This window comes from Natator depressus, chromosome 6 (assembly GCF_965152275.1).
Source record: "Natator depressus isolate rNatDep1 chromosome 6, rNatDep2.hap1, whole genome shotgun sequence".
In the NCBI taxonomy this organism is placed as follows: Eukaryota; Metazoa; Chordata; order Testudines; family Cheloniidae; genus Natator; species Natator depressus.
The window spans coordinates 1,991,652-2,011,130 of record NC_134239.1 but is presented as its reverse complement, the minus strand read 5'-3'; the positions used below and the strand labels follow the sequence as shown (position 1 = coordinate 2,011,130).

The window sequence follows — 19,479 nt, the reverse complement described above, 5'->3', positions numbered from 1 at the left end:
GAATATTGTTGTGATTTTGGGGACAGACCGTCCATCACAAAGGCAGGCGTGTGTAGGTGACAAGATACAGCTGCGTGCCCAGAGGGACTGTCTGTGATGCCATGTGACGGCTGGTCTAACTCTAGCACCGGAGGAATTCACACTTGGCAGCTGGTCGGTGAGATCGCAATGTCGAAGCGACAGCCAATTTGGGGTTTCTGTCCCGCCCGTTAGCAGTCTGCCCTGAGGTTGGTGCTCATGCTCTTGAGCCGCTCCAGACAGCCTGCCAATATGAACTAGGGTTAGGTTCAAACAAGAATGAACTCAGGGAGTCCACTGGCCTGTGTTATACAGGACTTTTCAGCAGATGATCACGGGGTCCCTTCGGGTTACGACGAGTCTGTGAGTCTGAGAGAAGCAGAAGTTGTCTCCTAATGACTCATGCTTTCACTATCCTATTATCATTTCCAGTAAGTCAGATACCAAAGGTGCTTCCGGTATAAATAGCCGGCAAACAGCCTCCCCCTCGCAGTGCAGGGTTGCAGGTGCCTTTACAGGAAGTGCAGAGCTGAACGACTAGAGTTTCCCCCAGTGCCTGAGGAGGGCTCAGCCCTGCCAGGAGCCACCTGGGCCCCGCGGGGATGTCTGGCGAATCCCAGGGTGGGGCCCGAGGGTCAGGAGAGATGGAAAAGAACGAGGCTTTCTATCGTATAGCCTCCCAGGCAGCCGTTGTCTATCTCATATGGCAGGAGATAAGCAAGCCGGTTGACGCTCTGGTCAAGAGGATCATCGCTGCAGTGAGTAAGTCCCATAAGCTATTCACGGGGGAAGCCATCCTGGTGGGCAGCCGAGCCCAGGACCTCCACGTCCAGGTACAGTCCTGCAGCCTCGACTACGACTTCCTGGTCCCCATCCAGTACAACACGAACCTGAGCCTTACGAGCTGCCAGTTCTGCAAACTGGACACCCAGAAAGGGAGCTCTGAGACCACGGTGCCGGCGAATCTCTGCGGGGCCAATCTGATGGTGGACGTCCCAGAAACAAAAGATTACCAGACGTAAGTGAGATCATATAGGAAATTCAAAACCTCACTCCCTGCTAGCCCAGCCTACGACCCCAGAGCTGGACTGTCCTGCCCCCTTCTCAGAAGCCTGACGCTGTAAGTTTATGACCCAGTCTGCCACTTCTACAAAGGAAAACGGACGTGAACCAGCCTTTGTAAACTGAGCTGAGATTTCCCAGGCACGTCAACCAAAGCCCACTGGTTTAGGTAAAATATAAAACCGACCTGCAGCTTCCTCTTGTTTTGGATTAAAGCATCTAAAGACATCTTATTTCACCCCTTTTCAGCCAGGGCCGGAGAATAAACTTTGTCCACATTATGTAATGACAGAATTCTGGTGGTGTGTCCAACAAGCTCTGGCTGACGGTAAGTTTCTTTGTGAATATTAATTCACTATTACTGCGTCAATTGGTTAAACCAATCAGGACGATGGTAATTACTGCCACAGATTAGCTTTTTTTTCTATAAACTTTTTATTACATTTAAAATATATAAATATATAACAAACAGAAGCTATCAGTAACCTTTTGCTACCTAATCTTAACTACACTTGAAATATTAAATTATACGGAGTATGAATGGTTAAAATCAGTTATTTGTATTACAGCTTTCTTCAGCTTCCCATTAACATCCCTTAGGGTTAAAAGTACATGGTAAGCTTGTTAAACAATGTTATTTGCTGGGAAAAATGAACTCTGCAATTAAGTTCTGCCCCAATCCTACGGTGTAGGAACCTTACCCCGGCATTTGGGTTAAGTTAGCACCAGCGGAAATCTCAGAGCCGGCATTTATCTGACTTGGCGGCACGGGTTCTGAACAGTCGGAGAAGGGTCCAGTGCATCCACTACACGATTTTCTGATGGATTAATCTTAACCAGGGGCCCAAGGAGCAGTTTAGGGCACTGACTAAAATTTGTTTCCATTGGTTAGCGGAGAATAATTGGCCTGGTTCCTCCTTCTATTTCTTTTTTAGGGAATCTGTTTAATTCGAATTTGCTGGCCAAACATCTCATGTTGCCATAGGTCGTGGCATTCTGGGTAATATGTGGAGAAATGAAAGCAGTTCAGGTGGGTCAGGGCAGTGCAGGCATCTGGGGAGACAGCTGGGAGGCGGCATGTTTGAGTTGGAGGTATTGCCACTCCTTCTTAGTCCCCAGACCGGACCTTTCTTTTAATATTGTAAAAGAGAGGAAGGTGCCGTTTTCAATAACTTGACTGATGGTCAAAATCCAATCTGGCCAAATGATGGGGTTGCCCGTTAGAGAGAGTTTTGAGGTACCTCAGATAGAGACTTTTCTATTTTTGAGCGGGTGATTTTTAAATGGAGTGGTCACCGGACGCCAAGGATGTCTGGCTGCCACAGTCATTGGTAATTGTTCTTTAGGGGATCGGTAGTAATCTGAGTGCAGTGCATTGGAAAGGGGTAAAGAAACAGCAATCCTGCTTCCCGCTGGAGCCAATCCGGGGGTCTACGGCATGGAGGGGATGAGCCCACTGCGCAGCTTGGCTAAGAATTATTGCCAGGTGGTAACATTTAAAGTTAGGAGATCTAAAAGCACCTGTTTTGACAGGGAGCTGCAATCTGTGTAAGGGGATCTGGGGCTTGTTACCCGCACCCCACCAAGGGACCTGCACATGTTGTCGATTTGGTAAAAATAAAAGGGAGGAAGATGGCTAAGGAGGGAATTCCAAATAATAAGGCTCTGGGAAGGGCAGTCACTGTGAGTGTGTTTATTTCTCCCCAAAGGCAGGGAGGCACTGCCTGCCATCTCTTGAAATCTACATGATCGATCGATATTTTTAATTTCCTTAGGGAACAGGATGCCAAGATAGCCGAGGTTTGTAGGATATTGGGATAGGTTGATCTGGGTTTGTAATAGACAGGAGGATGTTGTCTGCTTCGAGAAGGCTTTTTGTCTGCTGAGTCACTGATTTGATCCCTTGAAGGCCTCCGTGTTCCCCAATTAGTACTGCAAGTGATTGTAATGCTGGATTGGACAGGAGTGGGGGGAGGGGGCTTCCCCGTCTAGTCACCTCAGACAGATCCAAGAGGGGACGTTGTGCAGTTCGGTAGGGCAGGAGAGCTGGAATTGGAACATGACAGCTTTATCCAGGAAATAAAGGAGTTTTTTTCCCCAACCCAAATTTATCCAGGGTATGAAACGGCTACTGCCAGCTCACTCTGTCACGGGCCGTCTCTGCACCCAGTGAAAGGGTTGCACGGGGATTTCTAGGGCTGACGAAATGCCGGAAGACGAGTCAACCGACGTGTGTGATCTTTTTCTATCTTTTTTAATAAATCCCACCTGACTGGAGTGAACCGTCCCTCATGGCTCTGTCAAGCCTCTTAGCCCGTATTTTTGAAAGAATTTTTATAACCCTGTTGATTAAAGAGATGGGTTTATGGGTCTTGCACTCTGGCACGTCCTTACCTGTCTTGAGTAGTACAGTAATTGTTCCTACCACTGGTGTTTAATTGCCACAGAGCTGATACGAAGTGTATCGTGTAAGGTGTCTGTCAACGGAAAAGTTACGATTCACTAAGTCTGAGAATCCCCTTTATAAGTATGTATCATCTCTGCACGGTGAGTTACAAAGATGGGTGGTATATTTCTGCGGAAAAGGACCTAGGGGTGACAGTGGACGAGAAGCTGGATATGAGTCAGCAGTGTGCCCTTGTTGCCAAGAAGGCCAATGGCATTTTGGGATGTATAAGTAGGGGCATAGCGAGCAGATCGAGGGACGTGATCGTTCCCCTCTATTCGACATTGGTGAGGCCTCATCTGGAGTACTGTGTCCAGTTTTGGGCCCCACACTACAAGAAGGATGTGGAAAAACTGGAAAGAGTCCAGCGAAGGGCAACAAAAATGATTAGGGGTCTGGAACACATGACTTATGAGGAGAGGTTGAGGGAACTGGGATTGTTTAGTCTGCAGAAGAGAAGAATGAGGGGGGATTTGATAGCTGCTTTCAACTACCTGAGAGGTGGTTCCATAGAGGATGGTTCTAGACTATTCTCAGTGTAGACTATTCTCAGTGGTAGAAGAGGACAGGACAAGGAGTAACGGTCTCAAGTTGCAGTGGGGGAGGTTTAGGTTGGATATTAGGAAAAACGTTTTCACTAGGAGGGTGGTGAAACACTGGAATGCGTTACCTAGGGAGGTGGTAGAATCTCCTTCCTTAGAAGTTTTTAAGGTCAGGCTTGAGAAAGCCCTGGCTGGGATGATTTAATTGGGGATTGGTCCTGCTTTGAGCAGGGGGTTGGACTAGATGACCTCCTGAGGTCCCTTCCAACCCTGATATTCTATGATTTGTTTTTCAAACTCGTGCTGTGTTTCTGGGTGACACCCCCAGCTGGATTGGCATCAGCAATATCTAGCTTGCTTAATGGTCCATCAAGGGCAATCAGCTACATAATAAACCCATGGAAAGAAGCCAGGGGCTTAGCCTAGGAGCCAGCAGGACACTTAGGGACAGGCCTGTGCACAGGGGACTGTGAGGCTTCTCCATGCCCCTGTGCCACGAGCTTGTGTTTGGGACAGAGAACGTACAGGCAGGGCCTCCCAGAGGATGCAGGGGGCCTGGGGTCTTCAGCGGCGGGGTCCTTCCACTCCGGGTCTTCAGGGCATTTCGGCGGCGGGTCCTTCACTCGCTCCGGGTGTGTTTGGCGGCACTGAAGGACCCGCCACTGAAGTGCCGCCGAAAACTCTGTGGGGGCCCCTGCGGGGCCCGGGGCCTGGGGCAAATTGCCCCACTTGTCCCCCCCCCCAGGGCGGCCCTGCGTATAGGCCACATGGCAAAGGACATAAAAGGCAGCTGCAGCTTCTCCATTTTGTCTTCAATCCTGCTTCTCTCACCTCTGGACTCACTTCTCTACACACTGAAGCTCTGAACAAAGGATTGACTGACCCATCTAAGCTTTGAATATGTTTCAGAGGGACTTTCAAGCTAGCAAACTCTGAAATCATATGTATGTATCTGATTGCCGTAACCATATAACATCTCTCTTCTCTTTCTTTTCTTTTATAATAAACGTTTAGTGTTAGACACTAAAGGACTGGCCGGCAGGTTGGTATTTTGGGTAAGAGCCAAACTAATATCGACCTGGCAACGTGGCTGGCCCTTTGGGGATCCAAAGAACATTTTATATAGTGAGCAGCAGTGTTTCCTCTAATTTTCTACGTCCATGTGCGGAATGAATTTTATATGCACCAGTATGGAGGTGATGGGTGGCTGGGGTGGGTTTGGCGTGTGGGAGGGGCTCAGGGCTGGGGCAGGGGGTTGGGGTGTGGTGGGTGAGAGCTCTCACTGGGGGGTGTGGGCTCTGGGGTGGGGCCGGGGATGAGGAGTTTGGGAGGGGCTCAGGGCTGGGGCAGAGAGTTGCGGTGCTGGGAGGGGTGCGGGCTCTGGGGCGGGGGACGGGGATGTGGGGTTTGGGGAGCAGGCTGCCCCAGAGCGGAGGCGGGGAGAAAGGACTCCCCCCCCCAGCCCTCTCTCGCTGCAGCAGCTCGGGGGTGGGTGAGAGGTGCCTCTCCCGGGCCTCAGCAGCTCTGGCGGGGCAGGGCTGGACATATTTGCTGGTTGGGAGCCAGAGAACTGGAATGCAATAAGGGGGCTGTGTGGTTTCTTTTTCAGCTTCTTGATAACCAGTGTGCGGGATCAGGAGCTCAGTTTGTGACGGGTTGGGGAGTGTAACTATAGTGTTAGCCACCAGTACTGGGAGAATCTGCTCTGCCTTCAGAGCTGGGTGCTGATTTATGTACTTGTGGTGGGAGGGTGTGCGTGTAAACAACTACAGACACACAGAAGGGAGGCCCGATCAAATAAGTTTGAGAACTACTGCTGCAGTGAGATCAGATACATTCCAGCATCTGCTGTCCTAAAATGAAGCATCTTGTTTTCCCTTTTAATTTTGAAAGCATCCGGGAAGGAAACGAAGTCGTCCAAACCCAACCCTTTGGCTAGGGCTCTTGATCTACTGAATTTAGCCCTCTTTTCCACCATGTCCTTGCTGTAATCTGGCGAAATCATCAACCTTCTATTTATTTCTAAAATCGTACAATTATGGCCAGGGCTTTGCATTTGGAGGGGGTTTTGGTGCAAGGGTGCAGTGGGCTCTGTCAGTGTCTAAGTTCTGATGGGGGGGTACAGACAAAAGTCTCCCTTTTTCCAGCTACTCTAGGAGACCCACAAATCTCAGATGGTTTCTCCTTGATCTTCCCTCAAGATCATTAACCTTCTCCTGCTGTGCTTTCATGGTCCTTTCCGGTTGCTCTGAGATTATATTCATAATCACTGTGTCTTCTAACAAAGAGATTCTGTTCTCTGCCTCCTCAAGTCTTGATGCCAATCCTTGCAAATCAGCTCAAAGTGTACTGGTCATATTTTTTTATCTCAGTTATACCTTTAGCTATTTTTCTCCAGACAGTCTGTTCACTTGAGATTTGTTTTAGCTAGTCCATAATTTCATCAGTTCTCAGAAAGGCAGCCTCTCCTGGTCAGCTTGTTAGGATTTTGTAGAAAGTACGGCAATGGAGCAGCATCCATAATGGTATGAAATTAAAAGAAAAGAGTTGTAGAATATAAAAAACGCCATTCAGTTGCTGATGGCTATGGATTTTAAGAGGTGGGGAAGGGAGATGTAAAGTTATGGAGCCACCATCCCTTTAGTGGCTCCTGGAAGCCAATACTGCCGTAGGGTTAACCACCACCCTTCATTTAAGATAGTTGTAAGATAGTTAAGCACATTTCACCGCCCAAAACAAAGGGATACGTGAGTGTGCTCAGGAATTTGAACAACATGGGTGAAGGGGCTTTGCTGGCCGTTATTTTGGCTAAGGTTTGTGTGCGTATGAGTGACACAGCACAAGGAGGGAGATTGAGAGCTTGAAAAGGAAGCTGGTGACAGTATCGTGAGAAACGCCGAGAGAGCGAGCTTTTGGGCACTGTGCTGTCTGAAAGAGGCTTGGAGCTCTGAGCAAGGAAACTGTCTTCTGTTGTTTGGTTCCTCTTGAGTTCAGTGGAACAGGACTTGGTACATTCCCAAAAATACCAGACTCCATCATCAATTTCTGCTCCAAACTGGAACAACCCGCAGGACCCCGAATTTTGGCTAACTGCTGTGGCAAAAGGGGGAACAACACTGGTTATTATCATTATTATTTATAAATGTGGCTGCAGCATTTTCCTTGCTACAGACTTTTGCCAGGAGATATTTGGTGTTTTGCAAAATACTTGGGGATGTTTCCACCAGCCGTGTTCTATACATTTAGGGGAAATTCCTAGGTTTTAAGGCCAGAAGGGTCCAGTAGCTCATGTACTCTGACCTCCTGTAGAACCCAGGCCAGAGAATTTCACCCAGTTCCTCTTGTACTAAGCCCAATAACTTGTGTTTGGCTAACGCATCTTCCAGAAAGGCAGCCATGCCAGGCTGGAAGCCATCAAGAGATGGAGAATCCACCACTGCCCTGCGGAGTCTGTTCTGTGGTTAATGACCCTCACTGTTGACAGTTGGTGCCTTATTTCTTATTTGACTTGGTCTGTCTTTAAAGTCCAGCCATTGGGTCTTGTTCTGCTTCTCTCTGCTACATTGAAGAGCCCGTTAGTACCTAGGATTTTCTCCCCATGAAGGTCCCTCTCCAGCCTCCTCCAGCAAAGCACACAGGCAGGGCCACCCAGGGCCATCCCTAGACATTGTGGTGCCCTAAGCATCCCCTCTCCCCCCCCCGCGGGGGTGGGGGCTGCGCCCAAGGTCTGTGGGGGGCAGGAGCAGGCTTGGGGGGCAGGGGGAGGAAACTGGCCCCCCAGCATGAGCCAGTGGCGCGGGTTGGGGCTGGGTCGCTCCACTTCTCACAGCCCGGTGAGTGCAGGGCGGGCCTGACACGTGCTGCAGGCCCCTAGGACATAGCTCAGGGGAAGGGGTGGAGTGGGTGCGGGGCAGGGTGGAGCAGGGGTGGGAAGAGGTGGAGCAGGGGCCGCTTTCCTGGCCGACTCAGCCGGCCAGGGGATCGGGCTGGCCGCTGGAGCAGCACGCAGCTGCGTAGGGCACCAGGACATTTTGGGGAATTTGGTGCCCCACATTTCCTGGTTCCCTACGCAGCTGCGTACTTTGCGTATGGGTAAGGATGGCCCTGGGGCCACCGCCAGCTGCAGAAGATACAGACACTGAGATCAGCTCTGGGAATGCTCAGCTTAAAGGACTTACCACAGCACCCAGATGTTCCCCCCCCCCCCCCCCGGGGGTACAAACCCAGAGTTATATGAAGTTTGCCTCCTCCCTCAATGTGAAGGAAGGTATGCACAGCTCCCCGCCTCCCCTCCCCCCAGTTAGAAATTACTACAGAAATTGGCTACAACTAATATTTCTCACCCTAAATATTGCTCCAGGCAGAATCTTTCACAAGCCAGACAAATCTTTCCAGCCTGGGTCAGCAGCTGTTCCCTCCCTCAGTCCAGTCTTTTGTTCCCCGGTGTTTTCCAGTGTCTCTTGGGTGGGGAGGCAGGGGTGAAGACAATGAATGTTTTTCTTCCCTGCCTTATATAGAATTTCCATAGGGCGGGAACCCTTTGTTTGATTCATAGAATCATCGAATATCAGGGTTGGAAGGGACCTCAGGAGGTATCTAGTCCAACCCCCTGCTCAAAGCAAGACCAATCCCCAACTAAATCATCCCAGCCAGGGCTTTGTCAAGCCTGACCTTAAAAACCTCTAAGGAAGGAGATTCTACCACCTCCCTAGGGAACCTATTCCAGTGCTTCACCACCCTCTTAGTGAAATAGTGTTTCCTAATATCCAACCTAGACCTCCCCCACTGCAACTTGAGACCATTACTCCTTGTCCTGTCCTCTGCCACCACTGAGAACAGCCAAGCTCCATTCTCTTTGGAACCCCCCTTCAGGTAGTTGAAGGCTGCTATCAAATCCCCCCTCACTCTTCTCTTCTGCAGACTAAATAACCCCAGTTCCCTCAGCCTCTCCTCATAAATCATGTGCCCCAGCCCCCTAATCATTTTTGTTGCCCTCCTCTGGACACTCTCTAATTTGTCCACATCTCTTCTGTAGTGGGGGGACCAAAAATGGACACAATACTCCAGGTGTGGCCTCACCAGTGCCGAATAGAGGGGAACGGTCACGTCCCTCGATCTGCTGGCAGTGCTCCTACTAATACAGCCCAATATGCTGCTAGCCTTCTTGGCAACAAGGGCACACTGCTGACTCATAGCCAGCTTCTCGTCCGCTGTAATCCCCAGGTCCTTTTCTGCAGAACTGCTGCTTAGCCAGTCAGTCCCCAGCCTGTAGCAGTGCATGGGATTCTTCCATCCTGAGTGCAGGACTCTGCACTTGTCCTTGTTGAACCTCATCCAGTTTCTTTTGGCCCAATCCTCTAATTTGTCTAGGTCACTCTGGACCCTATCCCTACCCTCCAGCGTATCTACCTCTCCCACCAGCTTAGTGTCATCCATGATCTTGCTGAGGGTGCAATCCAACCCATCCTCCAGATCATTAATAAAGATGTTGAACAAAACCGGTCCCAGGACCGACCCCTGGGACACTCCACTTGATACCAGCTGCCAGCTAGACATGGAGCCGTTGATCTCTACCCGTTGAGCCCGACAATCTAACCAGCTTTCTATCCACCTTATTGTCCATTCATCCAGCCCATACTTCTTTAACTTGCTGGGGGGATTCCCCCCACTCCTCAGTGGAAAAGTACAGCAGACCACGGTATTGGTTAGTATCACTGTCATTCATGAGTCAGTAGCAGTATGCAACGTCCACAAGGCCAAGCCTTTCCACACTCCATTGTCTTTGCTGACAGCCCATAGCGCTGTCTGGCTTTTCCATTGTTATACCTGAAATGTTAGCAGTGGGAGAGACCCAAAGCAGCAAATATGAAATACAGATACACAGGCCAATATTCCTAACTCCAGATACGAAAACGATACATTCATACAAATAGAATAATCATATTCAGTAACTCGTAACTTTTCCAATGATATCTTACATAAACCATCTCGCACAAAGCATATCTCAGTTATGTCATATTCATATTCTTAACCATATTTTCATACATCGGGGGGAGCCGTGTTAGTCTGTATCCACAAAAACAATGAGGAGTCCAGTGGCACCTTAAAGACTAACCGATTTATTAGGGCATAAGCTTTTGTGGGTAAAAACCCACTTCTTCAGATGCATATCGAGTGCAACGTCACAACCTCTTAATCTTCTTTTTGATAAAGTAAACAGACTGAGGTCTGTACAGTCTGGTCTACACTTAAAAGTGTAGCTTAAATAGCTGTGGCACTCAGGGGTCTGAATACTCCGTACCTGTTGTGACCCGGGGTGCCCGGGTTAGCCCTCACTGGAAATGCCAAGGTCAGGGCAGGCTGCAAAAGGGAGAGCAGATACTCCCCAAAATGGTGGGTAACACTGAAGTTAAACCTCCCAACCAGTCACAAACTGAGCTTCTGATTCCACGCCCCCCCCCGCACCCCGACACTGGTTATCGAGAAGTAAAAAAATAAAAATAAAAAGCAATACACTGCATCCCAGTTCTCTGGCTCCCAGTCAGCACCGAGGTCCAGTAAGGTGAGAAGTTATCTAAAAATTCTGCTCACATCTACAAAATGTTCTTCTGACCTCAAAGGGTCAGCCACGCTGCCAGGCTGATATTAGTTTGGATCTTACCCAAAATACCAACCTGCCGGCCAGTCCTTCAGTGTCTAAAACTAAATGTTTATTATAAAAAGAACAGGAAGAGCGATGTGAGATGGTAAAGCCCTCAGATACATACAGAGATTTCCAAGTCCATAGATCAGATTCTTTGCAGCACTGGGGAGTTTGCTGGCTAGAAAGTCCCTCTGGAATCACCCACTGCTGGGATGGGTCAGTCAGTCCTTTGTTCAGAGCTTCATTTTGTAGCAAAGTCCCTCCAGAGGTAAGAAGCAGGAATAAAGACAAAATGGAAAAGATGGGGCTGCCTTTTATATTCCTTTTGCCATGTGGCCTGTACTTCCTGTGTCCCAAACACAAGCTGCCCAGCACATGGCTTGGAGGCCTTAGAGTTCTGTCCATAGGCCTGTCCCTGCCTGCCTTGCTGAGTCATAGGTGCATCCCCGGCTCCTTTCAATGGGTCCATGGTACAGCTGACGACCCTGGATGGGCCATCGAACAGGCCAGGCAGTGCTGGTGCCAATCTGACTGGGGGTGTCACCCTGACCCACAGCACAGATTTGGAAATACAGATCTACCCCACCTATCTATAACTCATAATACAAAGGTGATACAAACGTATAAACAAGATTATCATACTTGGCAAATTATAATATTTTCACTGATACCTTACATGGCATATCTGGTCAGATTCCTTGCAATTTTATAACACTGTATTGGTAATAACATCCTAAAATGTCTCCCATATTTCATACAGCGTCACACCCATGAGTGCCATAGCTATGGCGAACTAAACCCCCGGCAGATCTATTGGGGAACATTTTTCAGGTTTTTTTCTTTTTTTCCACCTGCTGTTGTGTCATTGGCCAGAAACTCTTCCTGAGACAAACTTCAGATAAAGGGAAACTCATTCTTTAACTTCCCAAGCAGGTTGCCAAAGAGGTGCGACCTTGGTAAAGGGCATAACCCCACCTTGCACTGGGTAACCGTTGTGCTTTTATATCATGTCCTGAGGATGTTCTTAATTCCATTTCCACCGGGCTTGTATTGCTGTAGCTCCAGTCAATTCCTTGCCAAGCGCAACAGCCCTTTAATATAGGTAGAACTGCACCCATGCGAGCAGGGGTTGTAAGGATTTTCCTATACTGGCAGAGGCAGATTTACAATGAAACACACAAGTGCCCTTGCACGGGGCCCCCCAATCACAGGGGGCCCAGGGCCAGGCAGCCCAGCACCCCCTGCGGGGGGGGGGGTGCTGTGGGAGAGAGCAGGGAGGGAACCATTTAAGAGCAGTGCTGGAGGCAGAGCGTGCGGTGTGCTCTCCCAGCCGGTGAGCCGGGCTCCTGCTGGCTCCCGGGGCTCCTGCTGCAGGCTGGCGCTGGCAGCCAGGTGAAGCAGGCAGGTGAGGGGCCGGCTGGGGGTGTGCTCCCCTGGTGGGGCGTCCGTCCGTGCCTGTCCTGCTGCCCTGCTCCTCTGGACGCCGGGCAGCGCAGGTGCCATAGGTGCCGACTCCGTGGGTGCTCTGGGGTTGGAGCACCCACGGGGAAAAATTAGTGGGTGCTCCGCACCCACCAGCAGCCAAGCTCCCCTCCTCTGAGTGCACCCTGTCCCTGCTCCTCCGCCTACCTCCCAGCGCTTCCCACCCGGCAGCCGCCAAACAGCTGTTTGGCAGCGTTAGCACGCTCCGGGAGGGAGGGGGAGGAGCAAGAACACGGTGCGCTCAGGGGAGAAAGCAGGGCTGGGGCGGGGAAGGGGTGGGGCCTCATGGAAGGGGTGGAGTGGGGGCGGGGCCAGGGGCAGAGGAGGGGGCGAGCACCCAGGGGAAAGTGAGGAAGTCGGCACCTATGGCAGGTGCAGTCCCAGCCCCTGGAAAAAAGCCAGGGGAAGGACGCGGCAGGCCAGGGGGGGTCTCAGCTCTCACCTGCTGCCTCCACAGATCCCTTTGGCAGAGAACAGGAGCAGCAGCAGGACAGGGACGCGTCCACCAGCCAGTCAGGTAAGGGAACCCAGCGGATGCGACTGGGACTTCCCCAGCCCCAAGCCCCCCCACTCCCCACGCACTGCCCCCTACACACACACACCCCAGCCCCCTTCCCTGACTCCTGCACCCCTCACACCAAACAGAAGCTGCCCCAGGTGAGCGCTCCGCACCGCAACCCTCTGCCCCAGCCCTGAGCCCCCTCCCACACCCTATCTCCTGTCAAGACCCTGCACCCCAACCCCCAGCCTGCTCCTACACCCTAACTCCCTCCCAGACCCCACCCCCAACCCTGAGCCCCCTCCCACACCCTAATTCCTGTCAAGACCCTGCACCCGAACCCCCAGCCTGCTCCTGCACCCTAACTCTCTCCCAGACTCTGCACCCCCAGCCCTGAGCCCCCTCCCACATCCTAACTCCTGGCCAGACCCTGCACCCCAATGTTTTTTTACTTTTTTTTTTTAATAAAGCGCTCTTATCCAGAGCACTTTACCATCATTAGCTACCGGTACAAACAGTATTTGGAAAGATCAGTAAGTGGTCCTCCGAGACCCTCGGCAGTTTTCAAGTGGTCTGTAGAAAGAGTTAGACAACGAAAACAATGAAGGTACCTCACTTTATTTCCATTTACTTCCTATTGCTTATAATACAGGAGGAGGATGAAGAAAAAAAGAAGGAAAACCAGGGATGGGGGAGATAAGAGCGAATGTTCTTTTTCTTGGCTGGGTCCCCAGGGGGGCCCCAAAAATGAAGCTGAGCACAGGGCCCCACTAACTCTAAATCTGCCACTGTATACTGGGATAAAAATCATCCCCAAAGTGAAACAGTGGAACAGTCAAGAGTGGAACAGGGCTAACTGATCGTATTTCCAGTGTGTGTTGATTTCAGCACTTCCAACAACCCGTAGTTCTTACTATGAGCTAGCCAAGGCCTTATTAATATAGACACAGAGAAATCCGACTTCTTCCAACTCTCTTGCAAACTGATCATTTTCTTCCAGATTTGTCTGTTTGGTCAGTGTTATATACAAGAATTGGAGTGTCATAGATTTTAACTAACTTTTCCTTGCCCCATCTCTGTTTTTAGAGAGAAGAAAATTTGTTCCCGGAGTTAGTAAGTAGAAATTACATCCATTAAGGGATTCTGTAAGTGGAGAAATTATAAGCACCAATGATGATGGAAATACAGAAGGGAAAACTGTTAAATTGCTTAGGATGAAATAGTAAATACATTGAAAAGGGGGCTGTGGGTCAGGTTTGAGGGGCACTGACAGAGCTGTGGGGATGGGGGAGCCCCTGTCTGGGATAGTACGGGCTGCTGGTTGGGGTTTAGGGGCACAAGCAGAGCTGTGTGTTCGGGAAGCCCACAGCTGAGATAGTGGGGGGCTGCAGGTTGGGACTGAGGGGCATTGGCAGAGCTAAGGGGTGAGAAATTTTTCACTGTTCCTTCATAATCTCTCCCGCACAATGGAGTTCCCAGAGTTAGGGGTTAGGGAGTCAGGATTCCTGGTTTCTATTCTCAGTTCTTCCACTAACTCACCGTGTGCCCATGGAGATGAAGTTAGTCACACAATGTCACAGACACTCAGAGCTAGAACCCAGGAGTCCTGGTTCCCAGCCCTTCCCCTGCTCTAATTATTAGACCCTGCTCATCTCCCAGAGCTGTGGAGAGAACCAGGAGTCCTGACTCCCAGCCCTGGTGCTCTAATCACTAGACTCTGGTCCCCTCCCAGAGCTGGGAGAGAACCCAGGCGTCCTGGGATCTTGGCCCTCATTCCCTTGACCTTTGCCCTTCCATCATCTCAGATCTGCAAAGCTTTGCCCTATGTCAGCTGTTTGCTTTTAACTCCCACTCCTCTGTCTTGCCCTCTCCAAGGCAACGTTAAACTGAAGGACATGAATAATAAACCAAAGTGTCCAGCTGTGCAGCTCACTGCAAAGGTGAAAAACCTAGATGTGTCTATAGACCTGGTGCCCACCATCCGGAATAAAGTGGACATGTCCATGGATTGGCCGCAGCAGGATCTCAGGTGGCTTTCCGACTGGTGGGACCAGGAGCAAGACACTGAGCGGATCAAACCCACCTGGAATATCAAGGAAATTGACAAAACTGGGACCAGTCTGGTGGCCAAGGGTTCATACTGGAGGTAAAAATGCAAATCTCATTTGTTCCGGCAGAAGGCAACAGAAATGCACACAGAGCAGGGCTCATCCCCTCCAGCAGGGAGGGATGGACAGACACACACAGACATCCCAGGGCAGGTTTGGGATAGGGGTCTGTCTGACCCTGTACTCCCATTCAGCCTTGCCCCATTTCCCTCCACCCACTCCAGGCTCACCTACTCCCTGGCTGAGACCCAGCTCCTCAAGGACATTGACGCTGATGGTGGGCACAGGTGGCTGGCGCTGCAGGTGCTGAAGAAAATCAACAAGGAGAACTGGAGGCATTGGTACGGCAAAGTCCTGACCTCCTACCACCTGAAGGTAACTCAGAGGGGGCAGCCAGGGAGGGAAGGGTGATGCAAGCATCCACAGTTGTAGGGGAGAAAGATCTAGTGGGTTGGGGGAGTGGGGGGCTGGGAGCCAGGATTCCTCAGTTCTCTCCCCAGCTCTGGGAGGGGAGTGGGTTAGGGGAGGGGGGCCAGGAGCCAGGACTCCTGGGTTCTAGCCCTTGTTGTGGGAGGGTAGCAGTCTCTAGTGGTTAGAGCTGCATGTTTCTTTTGCAGACGGTTCTTTTTTGGGCTTCCCACCTCAACCCAGAGACGAAGAACTGGGCCACGTTGATGGATTCTGTGCGGACCCTGCTGAAGGTGCTGGAGTTCAGCCTAGAGAAGAGACACCTGCCCAGCTACGTCCTGCGTTCGATTAATTTATTCGACTGGCGCCAGACTGAGGAAGAGAATTCCCTGAAGAACCGGGTGCTGGAGGTGCTCAGACTGGAGGTGAGGCTGATGAGATGCAGCCCAGAACCGTACGTCCAGCTGACCGAAAGGCCCCAAGTCTCGGGACCCTTCATCCAACGGGCGTGGGAGCTCAACGAGTTTAGAAGGGAGCATCAGAAAGACATTGATGAGTTCAAAAAACAGGAGATACCTGAGGAAAGCAAATCCATGGACTCAGACCAGGAGTAATCTCTCTAGGTCCCAAACATAGACGCTTCGGCTTCTATCTGAACTGACATGCCCCAGAGGACCTGCATTGGCTCTGGATTTACCCTGGGGAAATGGAGGTTTTACTTAAAAACCTTGAGATATGGAACAATAAATAATGCGGGTTTCTTTTCATTGGGGTTTGTAAGAGTGGGGCTCACATGGGGTGACTCCAGATTGTCCTCAGGGGAGCTGAGACCAGAATCCAGCCCAGACCCCACTGCAGTCAGTGGATATAAGAAGATCCAGTGGCTGGAAGTTGAAGCTGGACAGATTTAGACTTGAAATAAGGTGCACATTTTTAAACAGTGATGGTAATTAACTATTGGATCAATTTAGAGATTCTTAGATTTGAAAAACAGAAGGGACCACTGTGATCATCTGTAGGCCTGAAAGCCTAACTTTGAAAATTGTTTTAAATGATCATAATTTTACGTAGTAATATTTGTATTCATTTTTGTTAGTATAATGTGTTTTGGAATTAGTAAGAAGAAATAGTTTTTGGTCTTATTTCATTTTTAGTAGCAGTAAGAAGGAACTGTTTTATTAAGGATTGTTTAGCTCTGCTTTGCTCTGTAAGAAGTCTTGTTTTTGAAACTGTTCTGTGTGAGTGGAGGAATGTACGGTGTTAGGATACAGATATTCAGGCCTGTCTGTAAAGGCCCAGACTCTAAGAATTTAGGTGTATTCTTATCACTTGGATAGTTCTAGAGGTATAAAAGAAAGAATCAAAATCACTGTCTGCCGGTGTAAGAGCATCCGATGAAGTGAGCTGTAGCTCACGAAACCTTATGCTCAAATAAATTTGTTAGTCTCTAAGGTGCCACAAGTCCTCCTTTTCTTTTTTCTCTCACTGTGACAGTCTGAGGCCCTGTGCTTAGGCTAAGGCCTTTGGCTAAGCAGCAGAGGCAGCCATAAGCTGGGAAGCGACCGGTCACCTCCTCACATTCCAAACTAGTCACCTTGAAATCAGGTGCTCTTGGGCTGTTAGGATACAATCCTGTCCTGATAACGCCCATCGCCTCCAGAGAAAGGGAAGTGCCTCGAAGATGTAAAAGGAAACTTAGTTTGATAGCATCCTGTCTGGCAAGAACTCACTTATCAATAGCTGGGATGTGAAATCCTCACTTCTGTATTGTTTTGTCATTATAGTTCCCACTTTGCTATTGTTTGTCTGTATAATCTCTGTCTGGTTCTGTGATTGTTTCTGTCTGCTGCATAATTAATTTTGCTGGGTGTAAACTAATTAACATGGTGGGATGTAATTGGTTACATAATAATGTTACAATATGTTAGGATTGGTTAGTTAAATTTCAGGAGAATGATTGGTTAAGGTATAGCTAAGCAGAACTCACGTTTTACTATATAGTCTGCAGTCAATCAGGGAGTGGGTGGGGAGGTGGGGGGAAATGGGAACAGGGAATGGGGGTAAGGAAATTGGAATCATGTTTGCTAAGGGCAGGAATGGGAACAGGGACACAGGTAAGGCTCTGTGGTGTCAGAGCTGGGAAGGGGGACACTAAGGAAGGAAACTGGAATTATGCTTGCTGGAAGTTCACCCCAATAAACATCGAATTGTTTGCACCTTCGGGTATTGTTGCTCTCTGTTCATGCAAGAAGGACCAGGGAAGTAAGCGGGTGAAGGAATAAGCCCCCTAACATATGGTATGCTAATAGATAAGAGATAGGAGGCCCCAGTACCAGATGGACCGAACGGTCAAGAGGGGAATAAAGGAATGAGAGGCGCAGAATCTCTCTGATGGCTTGTGACCGTGGTCCTGGTAGGAGCCAGCTGAAGTCTCTCAATTAGGGTGAACTGCAAACAGACCGGGGGGACAATACCCAAAGCTGGTGGATATTCCAATATTTAGATTTACCAAGCCAACATGAAACAGCTTCTGTATTACCTCACTGGTTACCCAGAAGTCCAAACAGCGCAGTTCCCTTAAAGTACCCAGCCTCAGGCCTCCATCCAGGTATCCATGTCAAATATGATGACGATTACTGAAAATTTTATTCCATCATATAAAAGAAAAGGTTCTTTTCATCCCAAAGGACACATCCAGGTCAATATATAACTTAAATCTTACCCAAAATACACGCATATAGCCAATTCTTATTAACTAAACTAAAATTTATTAAAAAAGAAAAGAGAGAGAGAGTGTGGTGAGAAGATCAATATACAGACAGACATGAGTTCAGTTCTTGAGGTTCAGATCCATAGCAGAGATGGTGAGCTTGTAGCAGACCTGTCTGTGTGCTCTCTCTCTTTTTAGGCAGCGAACTTAATAATTTCTAGGAGTGTCCAATGGGAGGGTGAGAGTCTCTGGGGAGCTCTGGGCTTCGCTGCGTGTTACCGGCAAGGCAAGGTTTGGGCTGGCAGAGTCCTGAGGAGTTTTTTGGGGCTGGCTGACAGGCTGGGGTGGCCGGGAGCGGACACACAGTTTAAGCACCAGCAAAGCGCTCTCTCTTGCTGAGGCAGAGGGCTCACTGGCTGAGGGTTCTGGGCTCCCTGAGGAGAGCATCGCTCCCGTTGTCCTGTGTCTCTGTTCCTGGTGTCCCAACGACAGCTTGGATAATCACGTCTTTTAAACACCTTTTCCAATTTCACCCAGACGTGTCCAGGACCGCAGCTGCTGCATTTTCAGCCCGTCCAGTGCCCTTAACCGTGCCCGTTTGAACATAGCAGAGTCTAAAAAGCATTTTATTTATTTCCCCCTACTTGCTGTTGCAGCTTCAAGAACTTCCTTTGTTTTTCCTGGAAGCATGCTTAGCAAATCAATGATATTTTATCCAAACTACCCCCCCTTCAAGATCAGGTCAGGGATCAAGTTCTTAGCAATGTTCAGCTAGGCTCTGAGGTGCCCTGCGCTGTCGTTTGGACCTCAGGGCTACCCCGAGACATCAGCACCACTGCTCTCAGGAGGCAGCAGGCCCACGTGTTCCGGTTTTACCCTGTCCTGCGGCTCTGTTGTTTCATTCTCTTGTATTTGTTGCCTGTCTGAGACCCTCTCAGGCAAGACGGCTGCTTTGATGCCTCTTATCTCCCTCCTTCCCTGGGATTTGGAGGTGTTGCCTATTCTTCTGTAGTATGTCTCCATCTGGGGTGACAGCCTCAGATGACCCCACGGCAACCACTGTATATTGTGAAGTGGATCCGAAATCATGCTGATTGCTTTGTTCTGCCTCGTCTGTCGGCAAGTCCCCAGTGTCTTGCTGATGTCCATGTCTGACAGTGAAAGCATTCTTCTTCTCCGTTTTCTGTTGAACAGAATGGCAGCAGGGGACACCCCCTGCATCCCGGGGGCCAGTCTGTAATTTCATAGGGCTAAATACTTACCAGAGTCTGACTCGTCAGTCATTTTCAGTAGAGGCTTTAGACTTTTGACACTATTCTCCACCATCCCGTTCGATGGGCGATAGCATGGACGAGTGGCTACGTTCTAAACCCAAATTTCACTGCAAACTACTTAACCTCATGGCCACCGAACTGCAGCCCCTGTCAGACATTACTGTGACAGGTAGACCATGTCTAGCAAAAACAGGTTTGATATGCGCCATCACCCATTTAGCCCTAGTGTCTTCTCGTAGGGTTATCTCGGGGAGGTGAGAACTATAGTCTAGGACAAGTACACCGTT

At 49.7% G+C, this 19,479-nt stretch overlaps 1 protein-coding gene across 1 annotated transcript; it reads left to right on the top strand.

The window, feature by feature from the left end:
• Window positions 1-14,485: 14,485 nt before the first annotated feature.
• On the top strand, window positions 14,486-17,152 carry LOC141989816 (protein mab-21-like 3). Its single transcript, XM_074956733.1, has 3 exons — window positions 14,486-14,838; window positions 15,025-15,175; window positions 15,418-17,152. Exons 1-3 carry the CDS (start codon window positions 14,588-14,590, stop codon window positions 15,820-15,822), a joined length of 807 nt encoding a protein of 268 aa, XP_074812834.1. The 5' UTR covers window positions 14,486-14,587; the 3' UTR covers window positions 15,823-17,152.
• Window positions 17,153-19,479: the final 2,327 nt, after the last annotated feature.